Consider the following 24,971-nt stretch of genomic DNA (forward strand, 5'->3'; position numbering starts at 1 on the left):
TTCTTGTGCGCAAGAACTTCGCGTTTCGCAATTCAACCGCGCTTTTTACTAGCTGACTGATTAAAATACGGCGCGGGGAAATAATTTTTCGCGGATGACTCTACATTGAAAGAGGCTCTTGGAAGCGAGATTGAACGCAATTCAGTTCAATTATATTCCAGCCCAACGGCATGAAAGCCACACACGCATAAACACACACACACGCACGCACACTTCATGCGCCCTCACCCAAATTCTCAAAAAGTCGGCGTTTTATGGATTTGTTCATCGCTATTATCTGCATATATGCTCGACTGCACTAAACTGCACGAAGTGCACAATAAAATAAATAGTCCCCCTAGCATGCGCAATTGATCGTGTTCACGTTACTGAGCATAAGCTTCAACCATGATTAAACACGGCTAAACACGACAACCTACGTGAACTAAGTCTGGCAACGCTGGCTGGTTTTTGTTTTCAAAATTCAAATTTGTATCGTAGCAAGGCAAGCGGCCGGTTACGTATGCGGTTAGTTGAACCGGTTGAACGGTACTCGCCCGGTACTCGTCCAGTAGTTTGACAAGGGTAGTGGGTTCGGACGCACGCGTTGTTTCCGTGCTCCGATTGATAACGACAGCGTAGCATACACGCAGCAAGATGTACATAGAAACGGTAAGTACACGCAATGATGCTAAACGTTAATCGTTGAGAGAGCGCTTATCGCGAAAAGTTGCATTATATTATCCGGTAATGGCGGCAAGTTTGAAAACTGAATTTAACGATAACGAATTTCGGCTGCCTGTGATTTTCTTTGCAGGCGGCTGCTGCGTAATCTTAGCGGGTGGTTTTTTTAGCGTGAGAAAACATTTCGTTTAGCAGATTAGATTACCCAAGTGCGAGAACTGTTACTAGGTTACTAGGCTTCGCACTTACCGGCCGTATGCATATATATGCCAATGCGCTCCAAGGGATATTTATCTTTCGTCTGTGCAGTTCCATTTTGTCATCTTTGTATTGGAAGAAAGTATGCTAAAATGCAAATTAGTTTTCGCATATGGACGATATCACTGTCCGTTTGATTAAAATATTACGTAATGATATCGCCTGCAGTTTAAATTCGTAACGGTTTAGGAGGTCGTTCACACTTCTATAAGCAAAAAAAAAAAAATGTGTATCGATTATTTGCGATTGCATTTTTCTAGTATGGAACTACTAAATGATGACAATAATAATAATATTTAATTGCAGAATTCCCTTTTAAGCTGTCAGAATAGCCTAGCACCAGGGCTTAAAGTCTCCCTTGATTGGAGGGGGGGTACTCATAAGGCGGCAACATATATATATATATATATATATATATATATCAGGCCCGTAGCCAGGAATTTTTTCCGGGGGGGGGGGGGGCACTTGCTGAAAGCCTTGACTGTTTGAGAAAAACGCCTATTTTCATTATTTATTTTCGGTAAACCACCATGTATCATAAAATTTCGGGGCGGAGCCCGGGAATCATATATATATATATATATTCAGGGTGTTTCAAGAAATGTGTCCAACCTTCTCAAAAAATCAGGAAAATGCGATATTTGCTCGGGCCTTTCAGAATCGCTTTTTCTGTAGCGGCAGGAATCTTAAGGTAGTTAAGGACATCATTTCGGACAGTAATTAAGAAAGTTACATTAATTAACTTTTTAATTAGTGGAGTTAGGTGATTGTGTCAAATGGAAGAGTTGAAGTTCTTCATGCGAGGAACCCATCCGAGCTTTGAGATTTCGAAAAAGCGTCCTCTAGTAATTGTTGTGGCGTAATGAAATTCAACGAAATGCAACGGCTTTCAATAGCGAAAGCCATCGAATTCGGTTGAATTTCATTACTTCATAATTATTACTGGAGGCCGCTTTTTCGAAATCTCAATGTTGGGATGGGTTTCTGGCATGAAGAACTTCAATTGCCCAATTTGACACAGTCACATAACTCCACTAATTAAAAAGTTAATTAATATAACTTTCTTAATTACTGTCTCAAGTCATGTCTCTAACCATCTTAAGATGCGTAGCGCTACAGAAAAAGTCATTCACTCATTTTGGACGTCTCAGAGGAATATGGCAGTTGCGTTCTTCCATGTTTCTGTTTAGGTTATCGCCATTGAATTTGGTTGAATTTCATTACTTCGTAATTATTACTGGATGCCACTTTTTCGAAATCTCAAAGTTGGGTTGGATTTCCGTCATGAAGAACTTCAATTCTCCCATTGGACACAACCACCTAACTGTACTAATTAAAAATTTAATTAATGTAACTTTTTTAATTACAGTCCCAAATTATTTCTTTAACCATCTTAAAATCCCTGCCACTACAGAAAAACCAATTCTGAAGGCAGCAATCAAATATCGCATTTTCCTGATTTTTTGAGAAGGTTGGACACATTTCTTGAAACACCCTGTATATATGTGTGTGTGTGTGTGCTATAGATTAAGCGTTAAGAGAGGTGTTTGAGATGACCACAGTGCAGTGTCTCTAGACTGTCTCTAGAACTGAACAAATGCTCATGAATGCTATACAAGTACATATATTATTCCGAATGTACGTCAGGAATTTATTCAACGTGGCAATCCAATCAAGCATTAAATGAAATTATTTTGGGAATAATTTTTCAGAAATAACTCAGGATGTAAAGGCTTAAAGATATGTGAGCTCAAAGTAAATAACATCAGTTGACTCACTGGACTGAGAACCTCAGGCACGACAATGCTATATTTTATTTTCACTACTACTCGCCTAAAAAAGTTGACAAAATACAGGCATCTTTGGCATTGCAGCAGACTTGTAATATGCGACTAAAAGAATGATAATTGAGTGGCAAACTAAACAGACCAAGGTGAGAGCCGTTACTGATTCATGAGCAGGTAGCTTCACGCTCAGGTGCCTCGTGAAACAGTATGCTGAGCCAAGAAGCTCTGTCGAACAGGGTGGTGTCCCTTGGTGTTCAGTGTCTTGGTTAATTGCATTCAGCATTACAACGATACCCGTTTTCTTCTGTTTTGCTGATGCCCCATCAACCAAATAGTCGCAATTAAATCATTATTAGGAAAATCGCAGATTATAATTTCCCAGCACAAAGCACTACTGCCAGAAAATTCAACTCCAGCACTTGTAAAATGGGTGCCGCAATGCCACAGAATGACTGCCGGGGGAGGGGGGGGGGGCCGAGCCCCTCCTTAAAAATGGAGGAGGGGCCGGGCCTCCCCCCTGACTTTAAGCCCTGCAGGCTAGCACTGTTTCTAGGATGTACCATAAAATGAATGACTGCCAGTTGAGCGTGTTGGTATAGGTTCATGATGAAACAAGCGCAAAATATACGAAGACTCCTGTGTCCGTCCTGTGTCCTTTCTGAGTCTTCGTATATTTTGCGCTTGTTTCATCATGGATAAAATGAATGCTTTATTGAGTTCGGTTAGTGCTTTCATTGATAATTATGCTTTATGCCACTTAACCATTCATTATGCTTTCAGGTTCCTCACTAGGTACTGTAGCACATGTCTCACGGTCTTCAGGCATAGCATAACAAATATATTATGTTCAAAAATGAAGAAAAGAAATAGCTTATATAGCTTCTTCATAACTACAATAACCTAAATTATTACCAATTGATATATAGTTTCAAGACCCCCAATTTGCAGTATTCTTCTTGCGTATCGCAGGTTGTCCTTGAAGGGTTCCTGAGCTACCAGAAAAAAGCGACTCTAGGCCCCCTTTCCCCAGGCATCAATATCATTGGTAGGTATATAGAAATCTCATTTCTGAAGCAAAATGGCAAAATGAGTCAGTTGGTAACTGACCCACTGGCAACGAGTCAGTTGGATTTGTGATGAACATATGTAAAATAAGCATGTATAATGCAATCTTTCTTTTTTTTTTGCTGCATTTTGTTTCTGTAAAGAACTTACCCATATGCCACATTGTCATTTTTCCTGTGTTTTGTCCCTGTTCGTTAAAGTTGTACATAAGTTAAATGAAAAAAAGTAATAAATCTCATTTTCTGGCACCCAGGGGTGTAGGCAGGCCAGGAGGTGGCACACCGAACACTTGACCCCCCTTCACCCAAATTTCTGTCCACCATAGGACACCTAGCATAAGACAACACAGTACAACAACTGCCTACACAGATGATGGGGGTGCCCACTGACGTAGCCAGGGGTGATTTTTTTTTTTTTTTTTGGGGGGGGGGGGGGGTCCTACACCCCCCCCCCCTGAAAAAAATTTCAATTTTGCATGTGTATATACCAGTCTTGCGGAATGGGCGCCTCCATTCCATTCCAATTCCATTCCGGGGAATTAGAACTTACCGCGATTCCATTCCTTTCAATTCCTCGGAATGAAAAAACTTAGCCCATTCCCACTCCGGGAACGGACGGGCAGCTCAATTCCATTCCTGTATTTCCTCAATGTGGGAAAGGCACCTTGATAGTTTTATCGAGTTACGAATGGACATAAAGCTGATATCATCAGATGCATTAAGAACTGGGAAAGTACGCAAAACACCTTACCAAGGTCAAGTAATGGTAGCTTGGTGACATATCTCCTGCAGTACAACTGCCCTACTAATTCCCATAGGGGCAGTTTTCCCGCTACCTATAGCATTTTCATCGTCAGCAAGCTTGAACGAATGGTGATATTAACATTGTTTAAGCTTAAATGTGTGAATGCTAAAATGACGACATAGCGTATTTTTATGCTGACAAAAGTAGTGTTCAAGAAAACTAAGCAGTTTTGCCATGCGTCTGGAGCACCTAGACAGGGGCACAGTATTGCAAAAGGGTGGGGGAGGGGGGGGTATGAACTGAGACGACGGGCAAGCTTGTATACAAAAGCTTGCAGTGAATACAAGCATTGCGCCAACGTCAATATGCACCACAACTTAGAGAAGCGCTTTTTCAAATATGTGTCTGAGTCGCCAACGGCGACAGAAGCAAAAACAATGAAGTGAAGGGTGGGGATTCAGCAGGCATTTGAGGCGTTGCCGAGTGAGTGAGTGAAACAACTTTATTGGGTCCACAAGGGAAAAAAATCACAAGGTGTAAGGGGGGGAGGGGGGTATACCACCGCCGTAGTTCCACACAACGGATACCAACTGCACAGAGCTGCGGTTACGCGAAGAATAGAGACAAACTTCGGAGCAACACAGTCTATATAAGGACAGAATTGTGGTAGGTGCGTTGCTTATCAATGTACAGTTCTGGTAATCAGCCAAGCCATTTTGAAAATACTGCTTTATTGTTAAATTCGAGGCCCTGACTTACTAATGTTTGAAGTTTAAAAAACAGCGCATAGATGAAAATGAAAAAGACCTAATTCCATTCTCATTCTATTCCGTGCAAAAGACGCTTAATTCCATTCCCATTCCATTCCTCCAAGCGTTGTCCCCATTCCATTCCGGGCTCACGAAAATGTGGAATGATTCCAGAGTCATTCCGATTCTGGAGTGGCAACTCCGCAACACTGGTATATACATACACACATGAACATACATAAAGGATGGTTGAAACCCCCCTCGAAAAAAAATTTCTGGCTACGCCCATGGGGTACCCCCCCAATTCGCTTTCACTCCCGCTTTTTAAAAAGATTTCTGGCTATGGTCGTGCTGGCACTGAGGAGGGATGTTTGTCATTGTTTTTTTTTTCCTTTGCAGTTGGTGAGAATGGGTCTGGAAAAAGCAGCCTGCTCTGTGGCAAGTATCCATGCATTTTAGTCCACACTCCTCCCCCAGAGTCCTGGGCTGGCGTCAGCAGGGGCCGTGGGCAGCTGCCCCCCTAAGATTTCTGCCTGCCCCCCCCCCCCCCCCCCACAGAGCAAACATATATTCAAAGCACAGCGCCCAAGTTCCCAGCCTCCCTGGAACACATTTGTCATCTGTGCCTTCTCTCTCATCCCCCCCTCGCCCCGGCAATAAAGTCCTGGTGCCACTCCTGCCAAGGGCAGTGCCATCGGGGAGTGCAGGGGGGGGGCAGCTTCCCCCTAAAAGTATTTCCTCGTGTTCCCCCCCTTTGCCTCCCCCTAGAGCGAACACAATGCATAAGTTCTCGGCCTCCTTGCATCCTTGAAGGAACCCGCTTGTCCTTAGTGCCCCCCAGTTAAAAAATCCTGGCCCCGCCCCTGTCCTCCCCACAACATGGTTATTTGCCAGCACTCTCGTGTCTATATTTTGTCAGCCCTAAATATATGATATTCTTGACCTACCAAATGGTCATGGCCTGACCACCTTGTACAGCCCTTCATCCAACCATCGATGCGGCGAAAAGTTGTGTGCTAAATTACTCTTCCTTTTTCATAACTTTTTGCAGCTATTGAAACCCTGATCACCATGCAAGTTGAGTCACTCAGCCGCACACAGCGCTTGGGCCTGCTCAATTCTGCACCTGGAGCGATGGCCCAAACCGCGACCGTGGGAATGGTTCTCAATAACACCAGCCGTCGTCTGCCTGTAAGCATCAGCTGTAGGGCCGAATGGCTGAGATTCTGACACTTGCCTTAATTTCTGCTGCAGAGGCGTTTTTAAGCTTGCCTAAATAAACTATGATTAGGATTGGTGCAGATCAATGATGTCTACAACTTTTTCAAACCTTCTATCGGTTTCGATCAGATTCAATAAAGTCAGTCAGCTTTTATCGGGGTCTAAACTTGTTTTATGGCAGTTCCTGTCACAAAGTCACTTTGGAATGTGCTTGAATGAACAGAAATTAAACTTGGTGCAGAGCAGTAGCTATTCCTTTATCTTTTAACCTTTAATGTTCATTTGTGCATACTGCTTCAATTGTTCTCTGGAAGCTTGGTCAACTTCAGTGAGAGTCAAAACTGCCTTTGTGACTTAATTGCAGTTGCATACACAGAAACTACAGGCAAGAGTAGTTGCTGTGCATGACATTGTATAATATTGAGCTTTGACCATTTAAGCTCACGTATATCATTCGTTGCCTTGATTTCAGCATGACAGGGATCTGGTGACGGTGAAAAGAACAATTAGTGCATCTTCCACAACACTGATGATTGGAACTTCCCCAGTTGGGTGAGAATCTTTTCTTTTTTCTGTCATTCTCCTAAAATGAATAGCCATTAATGGTTGCGTCTACAGGCTTTGCATTCTTTATGCAGACAGTGCACACAAATACAATGTTGTGCACTGTCTGCATAAAGTCCTTAAAATTGCACAATAAAGCAGCCACTATTGCGAAGTGAGATGGGGATTTCATGCTACTAGAGATCCCTGTAGAAGCACAAAACCTGATACTGCCCTACTGCGAAAAATTTACATCTATGGCCAGCATAAGCTTGCGAAGACTTGTACTGACACAGTAAACACCTCTATTTAGTACTCTATTAATTGAACGCTGTCAATATTTCTGGTTTTCACATTTTCCCGTCCTCTAAGTATTCTAAAGCGGATTTTGCAGTTGGTGCTGCTGTTAGAGGTAAATTATAATAATGGTATCAAGAAGTCGGCAGATGCTGAATGTTTTGTTTGTTTCTTGATTAACATTTCAGGAAGAAAGAGTTTGTCGAATATCTTCACGCAGCTGGATTCTCATCTGAGAACACATTTCATGTCATCAGGCAGGGCCAGGTAAGCTTTCCACTGTTCCTTTTGAGATCTGAAGAATGCATGCTAAAGCCTACTGACAGTGTTGCCTCAAATGTCCTAGGTTCCGATCCAACATGGTGGTTTAGCAGCTACAATGTTGCGCTGCTAAGCATGAGGCCGCTGCTTTTGTTCCCGACTGTGGTGGATGCATTTCACTGAAAGCGAAACGCAAAAGATACTCGTGTACTTAGATTTGGTTGCATGCTAAAGAAACCTGGTGGGTTTAAAATTAATACCGAGTCCCGTACTACAGCATGCCTCATAATCATATCGTGGCTTTAGCAATTAAAGCTCCCAGAATTTAAGGTTAGTTTTTAAATTCTAGGTCCAAGACATCCTGCGCATGTCGGCCCTGGAGCGTCTGCGCATGGTGCAGCGGTTTGCTGGCTGGGACGCGCTCACTGAGATGGAACATTCCAGTGAGGAATGCACAAACCTAGGGAACTCCGACCGACAGCACGCCATCGACATCGCCAAGGAGTGTCAGACGAAGTTGCAGTTGGACGAGCAGTGTATGAGAGAAGCTAAGGAGTACAGGGCACTGGAGCTTGACGTCAGGTAGTTGATTTACTGATGCGCACCTTTCTTCAGCTGCACAACAGCTTCGTAGGACCTTGCAATGGCTTTTAAGCAGTGAATGAATGAAGCAGTATGAATAAATGAATGAATGGGTCAATCAGCCAATCGATCAATCAAACAACCAATGAACCTTTCCTCCACACTTCAAAAGGGATGGCAGGCTAAAAGTTTCAGTGTTGTTGCTCGAGTGTGTCTGTGACCCCGAACATGAACTTGATTTGACAACACGCAATCAAATGTGAGATTACACAGTTTCAATTTTCAATACAAGAAGAAAGGGCAGAAGCACACTCACAATGAAACAAATTAGAGAGAAAATGACAGATAAAGCTCTACAAACAAAGTTTAGAAGGTGCTTCTTGAACTTTGTTAATTAGTGCTAAAAGGCAAACATACTGTGTTTACACGAGCTGCATATTTATTCAAAAGCACTTGAATAAGCAAGTGTAAACATTTCACGCTACAGTTTGCACAGTTTCAATTTCTACCCCATGCTTCTGCACTTCTTGGAACAAGCTTCTTTCTTTATGCCAAACTCTGGCAACAGTCTCGAAACAGGCAGTTGCAATGTTCAGTTGTTTTTCAACCGGAATCAACGACCCACACACACCGCAGTGTCATCAGCTTTGTTGGGAGGATTGCGCATATGGTCTCTGAAGGAGATATGACAGTGAAAAGTAGAAAGGGTTGCATATCCGTGCAGTATTTGACAGGTGCAGTAGTGTTGTATACATCATTTTCCAGTGCTCGTTGTTTGTTTGCTGTTAAGTGCTCTTGAGGCGCTGTCAGCTCCTGGTGAAACCATGAGCACACAAGCACCAGTGAGGTCTGTCTAACGCAAGTTCCTTAAGCTCATGCAGACGTTTCCCTTTGGCCTGAAGAATATACCATTGAACAATATCATGCATGAACAATCAGCGTGTTGTCTCTTATCTTGCTCTTTGACTAGTATTGATTCCTGTCTCATCGTAATGCCATCTAGCATAGCCTTATCTTACTTTCTTTTGTTTTCTCCCATCAGAACTATAAATGGAGTCTTGCTGGAAAGGGAGGCCACTGTGCTTGCGACAAAGCTGGAGAAAGTAAGGGAGTCACCTGTATACGCATTCTGGTCCTAACGTATCGGCACGTCACCGCTTTGACAGTCGTACATATACTTCATTTTGAATGGCAACATTTTGCCTCACTACAATCGTTGTAATGTCTGGCCATGAATTTAAATGAGTGGCAATGCTAGTGAGGAAAACTGGACATAGTTAAAAAGAAACAGAATGGCGGGGAGAGCAAGAAGTAGTAGGCTAATTGTCCTTCCAAGTAGCAAAAATTTTCGGTCGATGCGGCACTCGAAAATGTCTCAAGGAGTGTATACTGTGACGCACAAATGCACCTGGAATTTATAGTTCAGTGCAGCACATACTAAATGGGTTCTTTGCATAAAGACACTCCGTGCTTACAAAACAACAACAAAAAAAAACGTGTGCAGTTTGACTGGTTTTGTTACCTATAGTTTCTAGAGTAAAAGAATGAGTGCAAAACTGCTGCTGTGTTGCATGAGAGGCACAGACATGCTGCGGAGAACATGTACAGTGAAAGAAACAAACACCCATTTAAGGCAAGAAAAGCATTAGGTGAATATTTACAAATAGCAGTATAGTCTCTCTCTTTCTTTTTATTTTTGTAAATAGCTCAGAAAAAAAAGCAACAAGAAGAAATGGATATATGGAAGAAAAACACAGCATGCAATTAGTTGGATGTGAACCCATAGTCTCAGCACAGTGCCTTCAGTACAGTTAGCCAATAGCTGAGCTATATTGTTTCAACCGTAATCCTTTCAAAACACCAGTTTTCCTGTTTTTTTCATAGGTTCAAGGGCTCCTGGTTTCCCTCATAACTTAATCTGGAACCTTTCATTTTTCTTGTAATATGAGTTTTAGTAGAAGATATTAGATATTATACGTTTCGATTTGCATACAAGTTATGGCATTGAACAGAAGTAGGGTACTTATAAGTGCCTGCGAAGTTATGTACGAGCAATTCTTACGTGCTCCTTATTTGTTTAAAAAACCTTCAGTGATGTGGTAACCTGGAGCCTAATGTTTCTTTCACTTTCCCAGATTGAATCCAGCATTGAGGAATTGGAGCCTCAACACAACCTTGCCAAGCAAAATTACGTGCACATCTGTGACGCCCTTGAGGTAAGAGTACGAAGGAAAGTCAGCTGAGATAAATGTGCCTCTGCACTCCACTTTGTGCCATCACCTCATCCATGCACAAAGCACTGCTTTAACTTAGTGTTAACCAGGATTCGCGAAGCAAACTGGGAGCAAGATCTCCTCACAATTGATTTCAATGTGTGTACATGAATCAATGCATGCTTTTATGTATAGTCGCACAACTACAGTGAAACCTCGATGATACGATCCCGCTTAATACGTTTTTCGTAGAGCTGTGCGAATAGCAAAATTTTGGGTGCGAAGCGAATTTGAATATTGAAGTTTTAGTACGAATCGAATATTTTTCGAATATTTCTAGAATATTTTTCGAATACTTCGAAGCAAAATTGCAGAAAAAAAAAGTTTGAGAGGATTCCTAAGCATATTCTTATGAGATAGCAACATGAAAGTGTTTCTTTTCGCTAGGTTGATGAAGCACTGGCAGGGTGGTGTTCCATAGTTGTCTTATCAAGAATGAGGCAATGTGGAGGCCGAATTCTACTTATGTACATGATTTGGTGCAACCAAAGTGTTGCCGACAACACTTTACACGTGATAGGCAAAGATGCCATTTCCTCAGCCTCTCCTCCTCTTTCAACTTCTGTGGAAGCCCAACTGATGTGGCGGACAAGGGTGTGTTCCCTTCAAGTCCAGAGTTCCAAATCTGCTTTGTAGACGTCGATATATAAGAACATCTGAAATTTTGGACGCTAAAAAGCTTCGGCATCTCTCTGGCCAAATTTCAGGTCCAAAACAGCATTAATTGAGCCCCCACCTCTGCCACATCTTTCATCTCCCTGTTGGAACCAGCGTTTTCTTGAGTTAACACATTTGCGACCATAGCAAAGCTTGAAAGGCAGCTTTGCCGCCATACGGGGGTGTAATGAGGTGAAGCATATTTAAAATCTAGGGACCACTTCCAATCGGACGTTGACCGTCTTGGCAGAGTTCGACCGTAGCGGAGCCTGAAAGGCAGCTTTTCTGCAATACGGGAGTGTGATGAGGTAAAGTATATTAAAAATCTAGGGACCACTTCCAATCGGACATTGACCGTATTTGTCTTTGGGAAGTTCGAATAGCAAAATTCCAGTGCAAATCGAATATTTGCACACCTCTAGTTTTTCAGAATAATATGCTTTTTTTTTCTGTTCCCAGCCGACACCCCATAGAGGTAATGCATTTTCGTATGGCCAATGGGATCGTATTTCCACGGGAGCTGGGATAATACAATTGCCAAAACGTCTGAAAAGCTCGCGTGATTTCAATTTTGCACCAAGAGGCACCACTCGTGTGTGTGTGTGTGCGTGTGTTTTGCACCTCACGCTCACGATGTGAGAGGGGGGAGACGGCAGGGCCGAATTTGATATCCCAGATTGGTAGGGATGCGTGAACAGTAAATTTAAGTCCAAAGCGAATAGTGATTTGGTCGAATAATTTCGAATCGAGCAGCTCAAATATAGGATATACTATCACATATAGTAAAGAAAAATGAGCATATTTGTTGTGACCCAACAAACCTGCACAATATTTTTTTAAATTGGAACTAAGCATGTGCGAATGTTGTTCTTTTTGGTTCAAAGTGAAGTGGAAGCAACTTAGAATAATAGAAGAATTTGAATTTCAGTAGGATGCTAGTTGTAACTGGTAAAATATATTACGTTTTAAAATTTACTGGACTTATAGTAGCGTCTAAGCCCATATAACAAGCATTTAAATTTAAAAATTGATTAATCGATGTGAAGGTAATATGTTCATTTAACCTTGAAATGGGGATTCACAACAATGTGGATTTTTTTTTTTTCTAGATAGATGTTTTCACGGCATAGCACTCCTACGCTGCAGTAAAGCCACATTTACAGGGGGTTACATGCGGTCTAATATGCGCCTATTTGTTCATTTCGAATAATTTAAATTCGCATCAAAGCGAATTCGAATACTGTAATATTCGCTTGAATATTCGATGTGCTCGAATATTCTCACATGCCTACGGACTGAGGTGGCCTCCGGAAGAGTTTGTATCTGCTGACGACCAACTGGCGACATGCGAATTACGCACTGTCCAAGACATCATAGCCGATGTTGCCGCTGAAGATGTGAGCGATGAGAGCAACGAAGAGGCCGGAGGTTGCACTGGCTAACGTCGGCCAGTAACTACTGACTATGCACTCGAAGCTTTAGACGCGTTTTGTAGCCTTGTTGCAGGTGAGGAGTTCAGTGACGAAACTGCTACTCATTTCTACGAGTTCAAAAGCTTCCTGTGGGACATCGAAAAACAAAATGTTCAGCGCAAAGTGACGGACTATTTTAAAGTTCGTTAATAAAAGCAAGTTCTGTGCCAAGTATGTACTGTTTTGTGAACTTTTGGGTCCTGTTTTGGATAATGTGTTTTTATTTGTAGTGTCCGTGAGAATCGTATCAACGAGATTCCACTGTATTACAAGGCCATTACAAGTCTGCAGCTTAGGCCTACGAAGCGTTCGTGATTAATGTAACACTATGTGAAACACTAAATCACTCGGCACTGATCTTATGATTCGTAGTTTAACAAATGTAGGTCCATTATTAAAAGATAAACTTTTTTTTTCAATTGTGCATGGACTTAAGCAATGGTACGTCAGTGTCACGTCATAGGTTGCAAAGTATCTTTTTCATATTTTTGGGCCAGCCACATTAGCTCGTTAAATGTTTGCGAAACTTGCCACAAAAAGTCTTTGGCTCCGATAGAATAACATGCAATCCATTTTTACAGACAAGGTATTCAGATAGGCCCTAATAGACACCATCAAATGTACCACGTCATGATAAAGTGATGCAAGAACAACTCTTATGTGGCATATCACCGCCTCTCTTTTCATCGTTCGCCTTCTCTGGCTTAACCAATGGTCTTCTTGTGCCAAGAGTGGTGTTTACAGTATCGCGGAAGCAGGGATGCAAAAGCTGCGCCAATTGCGCCAATTTGATACAATTCCTTATTTTTACGCCAAGCTGAGCCAAAACCCGTGAAATTTGTTGAAATTGCGCCACGCCGCACCAAAATGCCCGACCAGCTTAAAATTTTCTCATTTGCGCAAATTTGAGCGAGAAATGGAGGCCGCGTTGGTCATCTGCAGTGTGGGCATCGTCATCCAATACAGACGCGCAGACCCTAACCCTAACCCTCCGCGAAAGAAAAGAAAAAAGTCAGTTTCACCGGAAGGACGAAGCAATGAATGCGATAGCAACAAATTGTGATGCTATACGAAGTGAGGCTGGCAGCAAACTCTTCTGTATCCGATCTCGCGTAACTCTACAAAACGTTGGCGTAAGAGAATACGGCGTTTCCAGGGAAAGATGCCCTTTCTGCACAGTGTCTTCGCATTGAGAGCGCAGCACGTAGCAAGATATACGAGCCGCCGGCTAATGGCTGCCGAGATAGCGCGCGCGCCAGCGATCGCGACCACGTCCTTAGAATCAAAGTTCAAAAGTTGCTGCTCGAGCGACAGCCCCCCCCCCCCCCTGCCCCCCCCTCGCGTCTTTTCATGCTCGTTCAAGACGGGCGGGCCGTTTCCTCTACGCTTTGATGGCAGGCTTCCCAAGCGGAGTGGTGTTATCGCATGCGCCCTCCGAGCGACGGATGGGCTGGCTCGTTTCATATCTGCTTCAGCCGCGTTCGTCGCACGCACTCGCGCGCTTTTACCCACTGTAGACCATACTATGCACAGGGATATGTTATCGATTTGGACTTTATACGGTAGATGATGGCAAAAACTCGTCGAGAGTGTCCATATAGTCGCTATCGCAATAGAAAAGGACAGTAGTTATCAAATTTCCTGATGCTTGTTTTATTTCGTGCAGAACGCCTAAGCCACTTTTGCCGCAGTACACTGGGGTCCTGCGGAAAAGCATACTGAGATTTAGAAAGGGCTATTAGTACTAGCTGTCAGGGACACAGCACATTTTGTTCCTTAATTACTCATTCGTGCACATGCCGTGTAATTAAGAGTACTAGTATGATCGCTGACGTCTAAAAATTATTGGCAATCATTTGGAGCTGCTGTGTACGGCGTTTCTGTGGCCTTGAGAAACAATAGAGAAAAGCGTATGCCAGTTTTCTTTTTTCGCTACCCCCACTTGCTCCTGCTTTACGAATCCCCCAATTTCCAGGTTGCCAGGTTCGCAGGTCCACATAAGCATTTCCAGTGCCTGTCGAATTATTTGATAGGTCCTGCAAATGCTAATGTGGACTTAGTCATTGTTTGCACTGACTTAGTCATTGTTCACACTGTGGGGCGGCTCAACACACTGCTTTTATTGAAATAGCAGTGTTCACGTGCACTGTGCACGAATTAGCTGATGTTGAATGGTTTTTACATATCTTTGTTTTCTTTTGCAACCTGCTCCAAATTTGGATTTTTCTGCTCCAAAAGCAACATTTTGCTGCTCCAAAAATTGCTCCAAATCCTATTTCGTCTGTTGCACTCCTGCGAAAGATACAATTTGCTAACACAAACGAAATTCTTTCATTTGTATTTAGTGTCCCTCTCAAACTGCAAGCTTTCTGTTCTTGTACAACACTTTCTGAATACGGTCAGAAAATTCTGCGGATTGGCAGTCGAAGCTCCTGCGAACACGTGAGCCAAACGTAAGCGCAATTTGGCTTGTGACATCAACGTGGCTTACAGCCATTGGCTGATTTGAGCACCCTGAGCTGAGTAGTCAGCGCAGCCGCCTTGGGGTGCCACAACACGTCCGCACTGCACTTTATAGTGCTAGAATTACACACGATATAGAATTACACCAGCACGCTCGTGATCACACTGAAAGTGAGTCACACGTTTTCAAAGAAAAAGAGAAAAAGAAGTGCTCAAGGTCATGATGTGCACTGCCGTATGGACGTAGCCTCTTGCCCTCTTGTCATCACCCCCTGTGTAGCTATCAGAGTGCTCGCTGGGACAAAAGGAGAGAGAAAGCACTATAAGCGTGCGACAAATCCCTGCAACTCGGCTCGTACTTAACGGATTATAAAAATTCTTGCGGCAGTTGATTCATGAGGCAATAAACTCTGAAAATGAGGTCATTCAATGATTACTTGGAAATGTGTTGCAGGGCCCCTTTAACCTACGCTTCACACCGTGCTCGCCACTTTCAGGTGATGAAGCTTGATCTCAAGGGGCTCAAGGAGCACGAGCAGAGTCGACTGTACAGGCTGGAGGACCTCAAGGAAGAACTGGGCAGGGCTGAGGCAGGCATAGTCAGGGAGAACCTGCAGGGAAAGCAGCTCAGGGAGGAGATTGTTGCCATCGAGAGGTCACAGCACGAGCTGGCACTGCGCCTGAGGACCGCCGAGCACGCGGTGCAAGACATGACCGTGCAGCTTGCTGGCACTGTGCAGGCATTGCGCAAGCTCGAGAGGAAAGAGGAGGACCTGGAAACCAGGTACACATATTATTTCGGAAGGGATCCAGCCCTCCACACGCATGTGCTTGTACATGTGTGTGTTTGTATGAGCGCATTGCATGCATGATTATTGGCCGTGGTAGTTTAGCAGGTAACGTGCGCACTGCTAGGCTCAAGGACGCGGGTTTGATTCCTTATCACAGTGGCCACGTTTCGATGGGAATCAAATGCAAGAATACTTGTGTGCTTATATTTAGGTGCACATCAAAGAACCTCAGGTGGTCAGATTTATTCCAGAGTCCACTACCACATCATGCCGCGTAATCGTATATCGTAATTTTGGCACGTAAAACCCGAGAAGCCTTTTGTACATATATATGCATACAAACTGCTAAAATGTTATGGGGGCAGGGGAACTGAATGCCTTTGACACGTTTAATAGCTGCACGTTCGGCTGGATCCTTTTGCACTCCAAACTAGTACGCCTACGCAATGCAGATTCGCTCATTTGTACTGCATAGGTTGGGCTTAGAGATCTTGCAGTGCAGTACACAAAGTCTTCACTTTCCAAATTATGTTTTACCACGCCATGACCACCCACTAATGACAAAAACAATAGCTGTGCATGAACACCTGTTTATCTAAGTTGTGCAAGCATGAAATGAGCCTAAGACATGCAAATTACATGTGATTTAGGTTTTCGAGATGAACTATATTGCCAATATGCAGTTACTGTCATAAGAGTATCTCCATACTTTTTATGTGTAGCATTTTTTTTTTTTGCACATGCACTACCACATTTAAGAAATTATGAGCCTTTCATATCTGTAATCCTTTGGGAACTAAAGCCAATTGGCATCCAGCCTGTATTGTGCCTTTCTTGGTGTTTGAACCAATTTGTAATACCAGAAACCATCGCACCTCACTTTCAGCAGTATATATAAATACTTTGTATGTATGACTAAACGACTGTCTCGTAATGTCGTCAGTTTCTAAATTTGCTTCTGATATACCTACGGGTTGAACTTCTGTTCACATCAGTTTAACGTCAATGCAACATCTTTGTGCCAACTGCTCAAGCTGATGAAATTTTCATTTCTGATTTTTGTATGCACTAGGATGGCCAAATTGGCCGACGAGAAGAAGTCCGTTATGCAGCGTGTATTCCACAGCCATTGCTTTCGCACAACCAAGGAACGTAATGTTTGGATTGAAAGTGAGCTTCGGAAGATTGAATCTGCTGTGCAAGAAATTCAGCAACAGGCAAGTATCATTGCATTTTGTCACCAGTGAGTCAGTATCACTGCATTCTGTAACTAGTAAGTCATGCATGCGAAGTATGAATGTACACATCATGAGTGAATCGTGCTTCACTGCTCGTTCAAAAACTCCTGAATCTATGTGTGCGTCAGTGTATACAACGTCACGTTTGACAAAATGTTTTTTCCCTTAGCCACTTCTGTGTAATATTGTGCAATCATCTTCAAATCCTATGACCCATTCTGTGTCATTATCTGTGGAGCGCTTAATACCTCTTTATCGTATACAAGCAACATAAAGGTCCAAAGTTACAGCAGATAATTTTGCTGGCCATGTGCACTCATACAATAGCATTGTCCAATCATGTGTATTTCTACTGTCTGTGCACTGGGCCTATCCCAAATGTTGCGATACTACTAGATCAATTACGCATGAATGTACACAAAACAGGAATTGAAATTAAGTGAATAACCATGAACAGCTGTTCGACACATAGGCCTACGAAATTTGCAATGAATGCACTTTATGGTGTTTAATGCACTACAGATTCCTGTGAACGTAAGTAAACATTCCATCACTTTATAGTATATATCGAAATGTGTGTGAGATGGCAGTAATGGTTTGATAGAACATTTTGTTCGGGCAGTTCGTTCATAACTTAAGAAGATAGGACAAAACAGTTACAGTGAAAGAGTAAAACAGACCTCGATAGGGGAGAATATTTCGGTCTGCCTTAAAGGAAGTAATGCTGACTTCAAATAGTCTTACAACAGACCTGGATGTAAATCCTAAGTGGGCCTATCATACCAAGAGTGAATTGTAAACCACACACAGGCTCAAATAATCTATTTATCTGTATTGAAAGAAGCTTGACAGTTCTGACTGTGCTGTACAACGAAAATCTTTGGACGCCATATGCGGGCTCCATCATCACAAGACTTGTTCACGTCATCCGCTGCCATAGTTTGCTCACTATACTAGTTCTTCGGGAATTGGACGTAGCCCACTTTATTTTGCATTACTGTTCTTTTTTTTTCTCATTAATTGATTTACTCCAGAAATGTTTCGTTAACTACTCATTTTGGAGCTGAGTGGACAGGCTGCTTCACTTTCTCCTGTAAGATGCAGTTATGAAAGGAGATTTTGTTGTCTTGTCATCGCTAATTACATACTCTTGTCGACGACCTTCTCTTGGGATGTCATGTGCCCACCTGCCCGCAGTGCGAACAGCTACAGTCGGAGCTTCAAGCTAGCAATGCTGAGAGGGATCGCTGCATATCTCAGAAAGAGGCAAGCTTTGCATGTGACTGTTTTGATAACTTAGCCGGCAATCATCTCTGCATGTTCATGGCCTGACTGAGCAATGGCCTGTGACTGCATGCATTGTCTTTTTCTTTTTTTTTTTTAAGCCTGCAATGCAGCTGTTTTTGCTCTTGTCACTTTGCAACGGCTGCGGAGCACCTTTCAGCGACTGACCACAGCAGATGTGCCTCGGCATGAAATGATCTATTGATGCTTTAGCTATCCCAAGGGCATGGTGTATTTCGAGCTGCACGCAGCTCCACACTGCATGCAAAAGCTGTTTATGTATGTGGGCCTGAATATATGCTTTTTTGTTTGTGTGAATGGAACAAGCAGGACAAACAGGAAGCATGTCATATTTGCTAATGATTTTATTTGGAGATGGAAGTGTAACAAACGAACATAACACACTTCGGGGAAGACCTGCCATCATCGTTTGGTGGCTACAGCGTTGCACCGCTAAGCACGAGTGTGCGCATTCAATGCCGATTCAATTCCGAGCAATGGCGGCTGAATTATGATGGTGGCGAAATGCAAAAAACGCCCGTGTGCTTGGATATAGGTGCACGTTAAGGACCCTCAGGAGATCAAAATTAATGCGAAGTCCCATGCTGTCGCATGCCTCATAATCATATATTGTAATTTTGGCACATGAAACAACAGGATTTATTTATTTTATTTTTCTTCAAGGAAAACAGAAAGAAACGATTTATGTATTAGTAGAGAGAAAAGCTCAACACAGCACAAGCCACTTGTTTGGCATACAGGTGAAAGAAAACAATTCAAAATTCAAAAGTCAACCACAAAACAAAAGCAGCAAATGAACATATGAAGGAACCTGCAAGAAAAAAAAAAAGAGGAAGAAGCATTGCATAATACTCTGTAAAAAAAGAAAACAACCAAAAGCATGAGTGTGCAAAGTGAGTGGCATTACAAATCGCTGTCAAGGCACACGTCAGAGGAAGCCAACAGTTCAGGTTGAGCGAGTTTCAAACAAAATTATTGGTATTTGACGACTGTTCAGAGCATGCTGTTCCACTACACTGTTTGCTGTGTGGAAAAATTGCCCCACTAAACAAGCCGTGCCATTGTCTGATGTTTGGCCGGTTTCCGGTGCAATTCTGCCGCGGCGAGTAGCAGGTCCAAGCAAAGCTGGCTTCCTTGCGGCAGCGTGATGGAAGCATGAAGGCCGAGCTTGTCAAGCTGCAGAAGCAGAGCTATGCAGCCATCGACAAACACACGTAAGGCCATTGCATGCGAGCAACATTTTTCCATGCTTCTTTGCACTGCTGCCCCTGTGCGCAACATTGTTGGTGGTCCGTTGCCAAGAATCTGATTTGCATGGTTGTATCCCAGCTGCATTTTTACGAAGCCAAAATGTAAATGTGTCTGTGTAGTACTTATAACTGGAAGCACAATAAAAAGAATCATGTGTTAAAAAGTTAACGTCACAGCCCACTGTGCCTCACCTCCAGGCTTTAGAACCAACGCCTGCATATAGACGAAGTGTATGTGCAGAACATGTATGCATATCACACGTGTACACAGTTTGCTGTACACTATCATCACTTTCTCTTCCTGTCTCTCTCCCTATCATTCCCTTTCCCCTGTGGTGATTAGCCAGCCAGATATGAAGCTCCTGCAGCTGTCCTCCCTGCTTTTCTCACATTAGTGCTCTTCTTTTTTCAGCACATTAATGATTAAGCCCCATAAATTATTATTATTTATTGTACAATGTAGAAACAGCTGGTGATCCAGTACAATCAGTGTTGTAGAATAATGTTTTCATTTTCGTCATGCTTTGTGTCTTTTATGCATGCTGTGCATTCTAGTATTCTTTCTTGGCCCCACTAGCATCTTTACACCATTGTTTCCTGGACTGTGAGTTCTGTGAACTGAAAACCTTCTAAATGCCCCATTAATGCAGTCATACACATTCCTCACATGTCTGTACTAGAGTTACTGTATATGCTACCTTTAGGTAGCAGAGTTGCGCATCTGTCTTCCAACGCCGCCAGCAACCATGCATTGCGGAGAAGCTGCCGCTTGGGCCATTTTTTTTATTTCTCGACGCCGCCGCTGCAGCGAACTGAATTAACACTCGCCATCGACAGCCAATGTTTATTGCCGGTCTTCGACACGCCAGACAGGTTAATCGGCGTCACGGTAGGCATGTCGCCTGCAAAAACGAAGTGCGACTTCACCGCATAGCTGTGGTTGCTAGCCGGACCTATGCGCAACTCTGCTACCTAAAGGTAGCATATACAGTGACTCTAGTCTGTACATACAATTCTCTTTTCAGTTGAGTGAATCGTGAGTCCACTCTTCGTACTATTCACTGCCTGTGATCATCTCATAAGTGCAACTTCATTGTTACAAACGATGTGTTGGTGCAATGGTTTGTGGCATCATAAAAAAAAACAAGAAAATTTATGTAAATGCCAGGAAACTGTTTTAATGTTAGGTCAACTCAGACTACCTACTATGCTATCACTGATATTGAAAGAAAGTTCATTTCTACCGTAACATCTTGTAAATGATCAAAAATAATTGGCTGATGATGTATTTGCGGCCCTTCATATGCTCCATTTCATGTTTAGTAGGTAACACCGTGAAAATTACACGGTGTAATGTGTGGATATGTGGATGTGTGTGGATGCCTATGTGTGGATGCCTCAACCTGTAAATTTTGCAGAGAGGTTGTTTCTTTGTGGAGGGTGTTTGCTTAGCAGGCATCCATCATGCTTGCCCACACACAGTGTGTTGAGAAGTGGGCACAAGAGACAGGGGTGCCATAATGAAACATGCGCAAATATGTATATTTAAAAAAAATCTTATTTGAACATTCTCCTAAAACAAGGTAAAAAGACAGGGGATCTCGGGCAGTGTCCAAACTTGTCTGACGAAGACAAGTCCACTTGCCGGAATGTTCGTTCCAGCTGCATGCCCTGTTCAACGACTTCGTAACGCTACATTGAAATACGTGACCCATGTCTGTCACGCAGCGCACAATTTTTTGCTTGCAAATGGCAAGTAGCAAGTCTCTGTAGCTCCCGTAAGGAAGTATAAATTAAGTAGTGCATATCAGTGAATGTTGCTTTTTGTCTACATTATTTGCGCATAGATGCAGCGGCTGTAATTTGCATTCTGCTTCACAGAGGCACTCAGCGACTGGAAGAGGACTGCCAGGCCAGTTTGAACCAGGCACGGGACGCTGTTGCACGACACCAGCCTCATATGGTTGCTGCAATGGGCATGGTACAGTAGTCACCTTGACAACATTTGCCATGCATGCATTGTTATGCTGAAAGGGTGGCAGTTATTTCGAGTTCATATATTCACTGCTTATTTGGCAAACTATGTGGTTTACACCAGTTGATTTGTCAGCATCTTATTGCCTTGTGCCTTGTAGACTGATATTGGCCTCGAGGCCCACCACTGGAAACGCCGGCGCCACCGTCGGCGTGACGTGCTTGGCAGGATCACGTGGTCTCAGCGGCCGCGTCGGCTGCTTGTGGAGCGCTGCCGCGTGCTTTGAAAACGAGTTTCAAGTACTACATGCGCTGCGGTCTGTTCAAATACGGAGGTTTTCTCGCATTTTCTACTCAATTGAAACCATTTTAATAGAGTGGCTGCCTCTGAAGGCGACAAACATGGGGCTCTACCGCTCAGTGCCGCAGTGCCGGGCTTACGCAACAGAGCCCGGTGTCAGCCTGCAGCGGTAACCGCGGGACAAGAAACTGCGTGAAGCATGGGTTGTAAAGCTAAGAACCGGCAAGTAGCGATCGGCTGCGAGTCTTGTGTGCAACAAGCACTTCCGCGACGAAGACTTTCGTTACTGCGTCGGGTCTGCGATGTTCGGTGAGTAGCAGACAGCGCGCACTGAGACGATGGCTCACGCGCGCTTCCCGCTGCAGCTTCCCGATGCTTATCTGCCACAGCATGGAGAAGGCACTACCTTTTACTACGTGCGATACCATCTCAGAACCCTCCCGTGCGACCTCTTGATCGTCGGCCCCGTGCTCAGCATCCACAAAATCGGCTGCAGATGCGCAAGTCATTGTTTAGATACGTTGAATTAAAAAACTCACAGGGTCCATTATGCATTCGCCAAAGGTGACTGGAAGGCGAAAGCCATGCTTCTTCTTCTTGTCAGTCGATGTATTGATTCTCCCGCGCCCGCCTCCAAAAGCGTTCTGCACCTAACGCGGTTTTGCACGGCCTCCGTGACCGATCACGGAGGCAATGCAAAGCGACCATGACGTTGAATACGTCATCACGTGACGTCACGTTATGTGCCGTCATAATGACGCTACATATTTTGGTGATCTGTGACGTCATGATGACGTCATATGATAACGCCATCACTGATCACGGAGGCAATGCAAAGGGACCATGCCGTGTGAATACGTCATCATGTGACATCATGTTATGTCACGTCATGGTGATGTCATAATGAAGTTACAAATTTAGGAGGTCTGTGACGTCATGATTACGTCATATGTTGACCTCATCACGTGACGATTATTTTTTGCGTCACTCGTCTTGACGCCGCGACGGTCAATCTTCCCGTTTGTAGAGGCATCTGGCTTTCGCCTCTACGCGACGTTTGCTGGTGGACGTACATAGCGAGAGTCAAATGCTGCGTCTGTGTGCTGCATTTATGTTGGCAATATAACATTTCTTCAGTCACGCTTGCGTTCCCCTGACGCAAACGCTATGTCCCAAATTTATTCGTGTCACTCACAAACTGACGTTGGGCCTCTCCAACCCCATGTATCTTCTTGGAGCCTCATTTATTTACGTGGGAAAGATGCTACCCTGTTGGCGTTAAACACGACACTGCTGCCAAAATTGCTGGGTTACTCGTCAAATAGTTACTATCTTGTTTTGCAGGTGCTGCAATAACTTCTATTTTATTCACCGCTATTTCAAGTTCACGTGGGTCCTAGTTCACAGCTTACGCTTGCATAACAAGTCTCGCGAACGTTACTGTATTTTCTTTCTTTTCCTTGACGTTGCATGCTACTACATGCGCGGTCTCGTAAACTGCTTCTCCTTCCACCAGCAATCTCGAAGTGGTGAAGCTATGGTCTATGAATTTGTTCATGACAGACAGCGCCAAGTTCACTGGAATGCAAATGGAATGATAATTAAGGAGCATTAAAAAAAGGTGTCGCATTTGCTCACGTTTTGTGTGAGCACCAAACGAAACGAATGCACTGAATAAAGAAACAGAAGCAGCGGCATTTGCCCGCTGAGAAGGCCGATCAGTACGCATTGCGAGATAACTTGTCAAATGACATTGAAACGTACACGAATTTAGACAAAAATAAAACTCAATCATAACTCAGTCGTCGGGACGGCACATCACAAAGTTGGCATGCGCATCGAAGCCGTAGTTGTAACGAAATTGTTTTTGAACTGCTCTGATAGCGTCCGCGCAACAGTAGTTTGTGTACTCACAAATTCTCATATTTTGCGGCCTAAAGTTCACAGCGCGGTGCCAAAACGCGCTCGTAGCAAAAGCGAAACCATCAGTACGAACATACATGCAGACGCTCATACATGCAGAGGCACCGTCAATCGTCGCGAACCCGTGCGATCGCTGGCTTGAGGCTTCTTTCTGTTATGCTCCGTTTGGTTATACAGGCAGTCTACTCTAACGAGATATTTCACATATTTTGCACTCAGCGAGTGACTACCTTTCACGCAAGAAGCCGGTTCAGGGGTCTCCGACGCGGTGACCGCGTAAAGCGGGCGCTCGGTTTTCTGCAAAGAGACAGCGACTGTAGACTATCTTGTGCTTTCAGTTCGTCGAAGATGATCATTTTGGCAGTAAAGAACACAGTTCCTTTCGAAAGTTTTTACAGAAATGCGCTGGAGGGCTTCCGCGAGGTGATTTTGTAGAGCGCCGACAGCAAAACCTATGGGGCGCGCGCCGGCGGCATCCTGCCTAGCACGCAATCGAGGCGCGTCCGATAGAGGGCGACTCGGTAACTCCTCGCCGCCAATACAATGTGCATTTCGGCACCAACGACAGGCAGCTAATGATAACACGGTTGCATTGGTGTACAGGCTGTTGTAGCGAGGCGGCAGTACTACACCACACCTTCTTGACATTGCAGGCTGAGTTTGCAGGCTGGCAAGGCTTAAAAAAAGTGCTGGAAAACACTGATGATCCAGCCATTGGAGAGTACATGGGAATGCTTATTGACCACTTACAAGTGCCAGACTCCCTGAACATTGCTTTGGGGGCAGCGCTTGGCAAAAGGTCAGTGCTGTGACATTTGTATTTTTTGCTTCTGGTTCGCTACTGTTCGTAATTTAGAGTGCGTGCAGATTTATTTTGGTGAAAATGATCGATTGTTTGGCGAAGCACCTGTTTTGATGTGCACGTAATCTTTACATGACAGGATTTACTACACTAGTGAAAACCAACAGACAATGAAGCCAGGGAAGGTATAGGGGACGTTATTTGTAGTCTTTTAACTGTATTACAGTAAATACAATAGAAATGTGAAAAAAGTAAAGTAGACAAAAAGACAACTTGCTGCCGGCAGGGACCGAACCTGCAACCTTCCAAAGGTTGCAGGTTCGGTCCCTGCAACCTTCCAAAGGTTGCAGGT

General features: G+C 43.7%; 2 protein-coding genes across 2 annotated transcripts in view; both read left to right on the forward strand.

Annotated features, from left to right (window-relative positions):
• The first annotated feature begins 636 nt into the window (after window positions 1-636).
• On the forward strand, window positions 637-17,073 carry LOC119381552 (structural maintenance of chromosomes protein 3-like). The gene is made up of 11 exons (XM_049412824.1): window positions 637-651; window positions 3,678-3,753; window positions 5,666-5,770; window positions 6,318-6,457; window positions 6,960-7,039; window positions 7,516-7,594; window positions 7,938-8,170; window positions 9,213-9,273; window positions 10,306-10,386; window positions 15,533-15,819; window positions 16,899-17,073. Exons 1-11 carry the CDS (start codon window positions 637-639, stop codon window positions 17,071-17,073), a joined length of 1,332 nt encoding a protein of 443 aa, XP_049268781.1.
• A 2,189-nt stretch (window positions 17,074-19,262) lies between these two features.
• The window catches only part of LOC119382806 (structural maintenance of chromosomes protein 3), a 43,298-nt gene continuing 37,589 nt past the window's right edge, over window positions 19,263-24,971 (forward strand). Inside the window, exons 1-3 of the mRNA XM_049412325.1 lie at window positions 19,263-19,583; window positions 21,501-21,600; window positions 24,471-24,616. Of these exons, the coding sequence (XP_049268282.1) occupies window positions 19,525-19,583; window positions 21,501-21,600; window positions 24,471-24,616 (305 nt within the window). The 5' untranslated portion in view covers window positions 19,263-19,524. The remainder of the gene's footprint in view (window positions 19,584-21,500; window positions 21,601-24,470; window positions 24,617-24,971) is intronic.

Source organism: Rhipicephalus sanguineus, chromosome 2 (assembly GCF_013339695.2).
Source record: "Rhipicephalus sanguineus isolate Rsan-2018 chromosome 2, BIME_Rsan_1.4, whole genome shotgun sequence".
Classification (NCBI taxonomy): domain Eukaryota; kingdom Metazoa; phylum Arthropoda; class Arachnida; order Ixodida; family Ixodidae; genus Rhipicephalus; species Rhipicephalus sanguineus.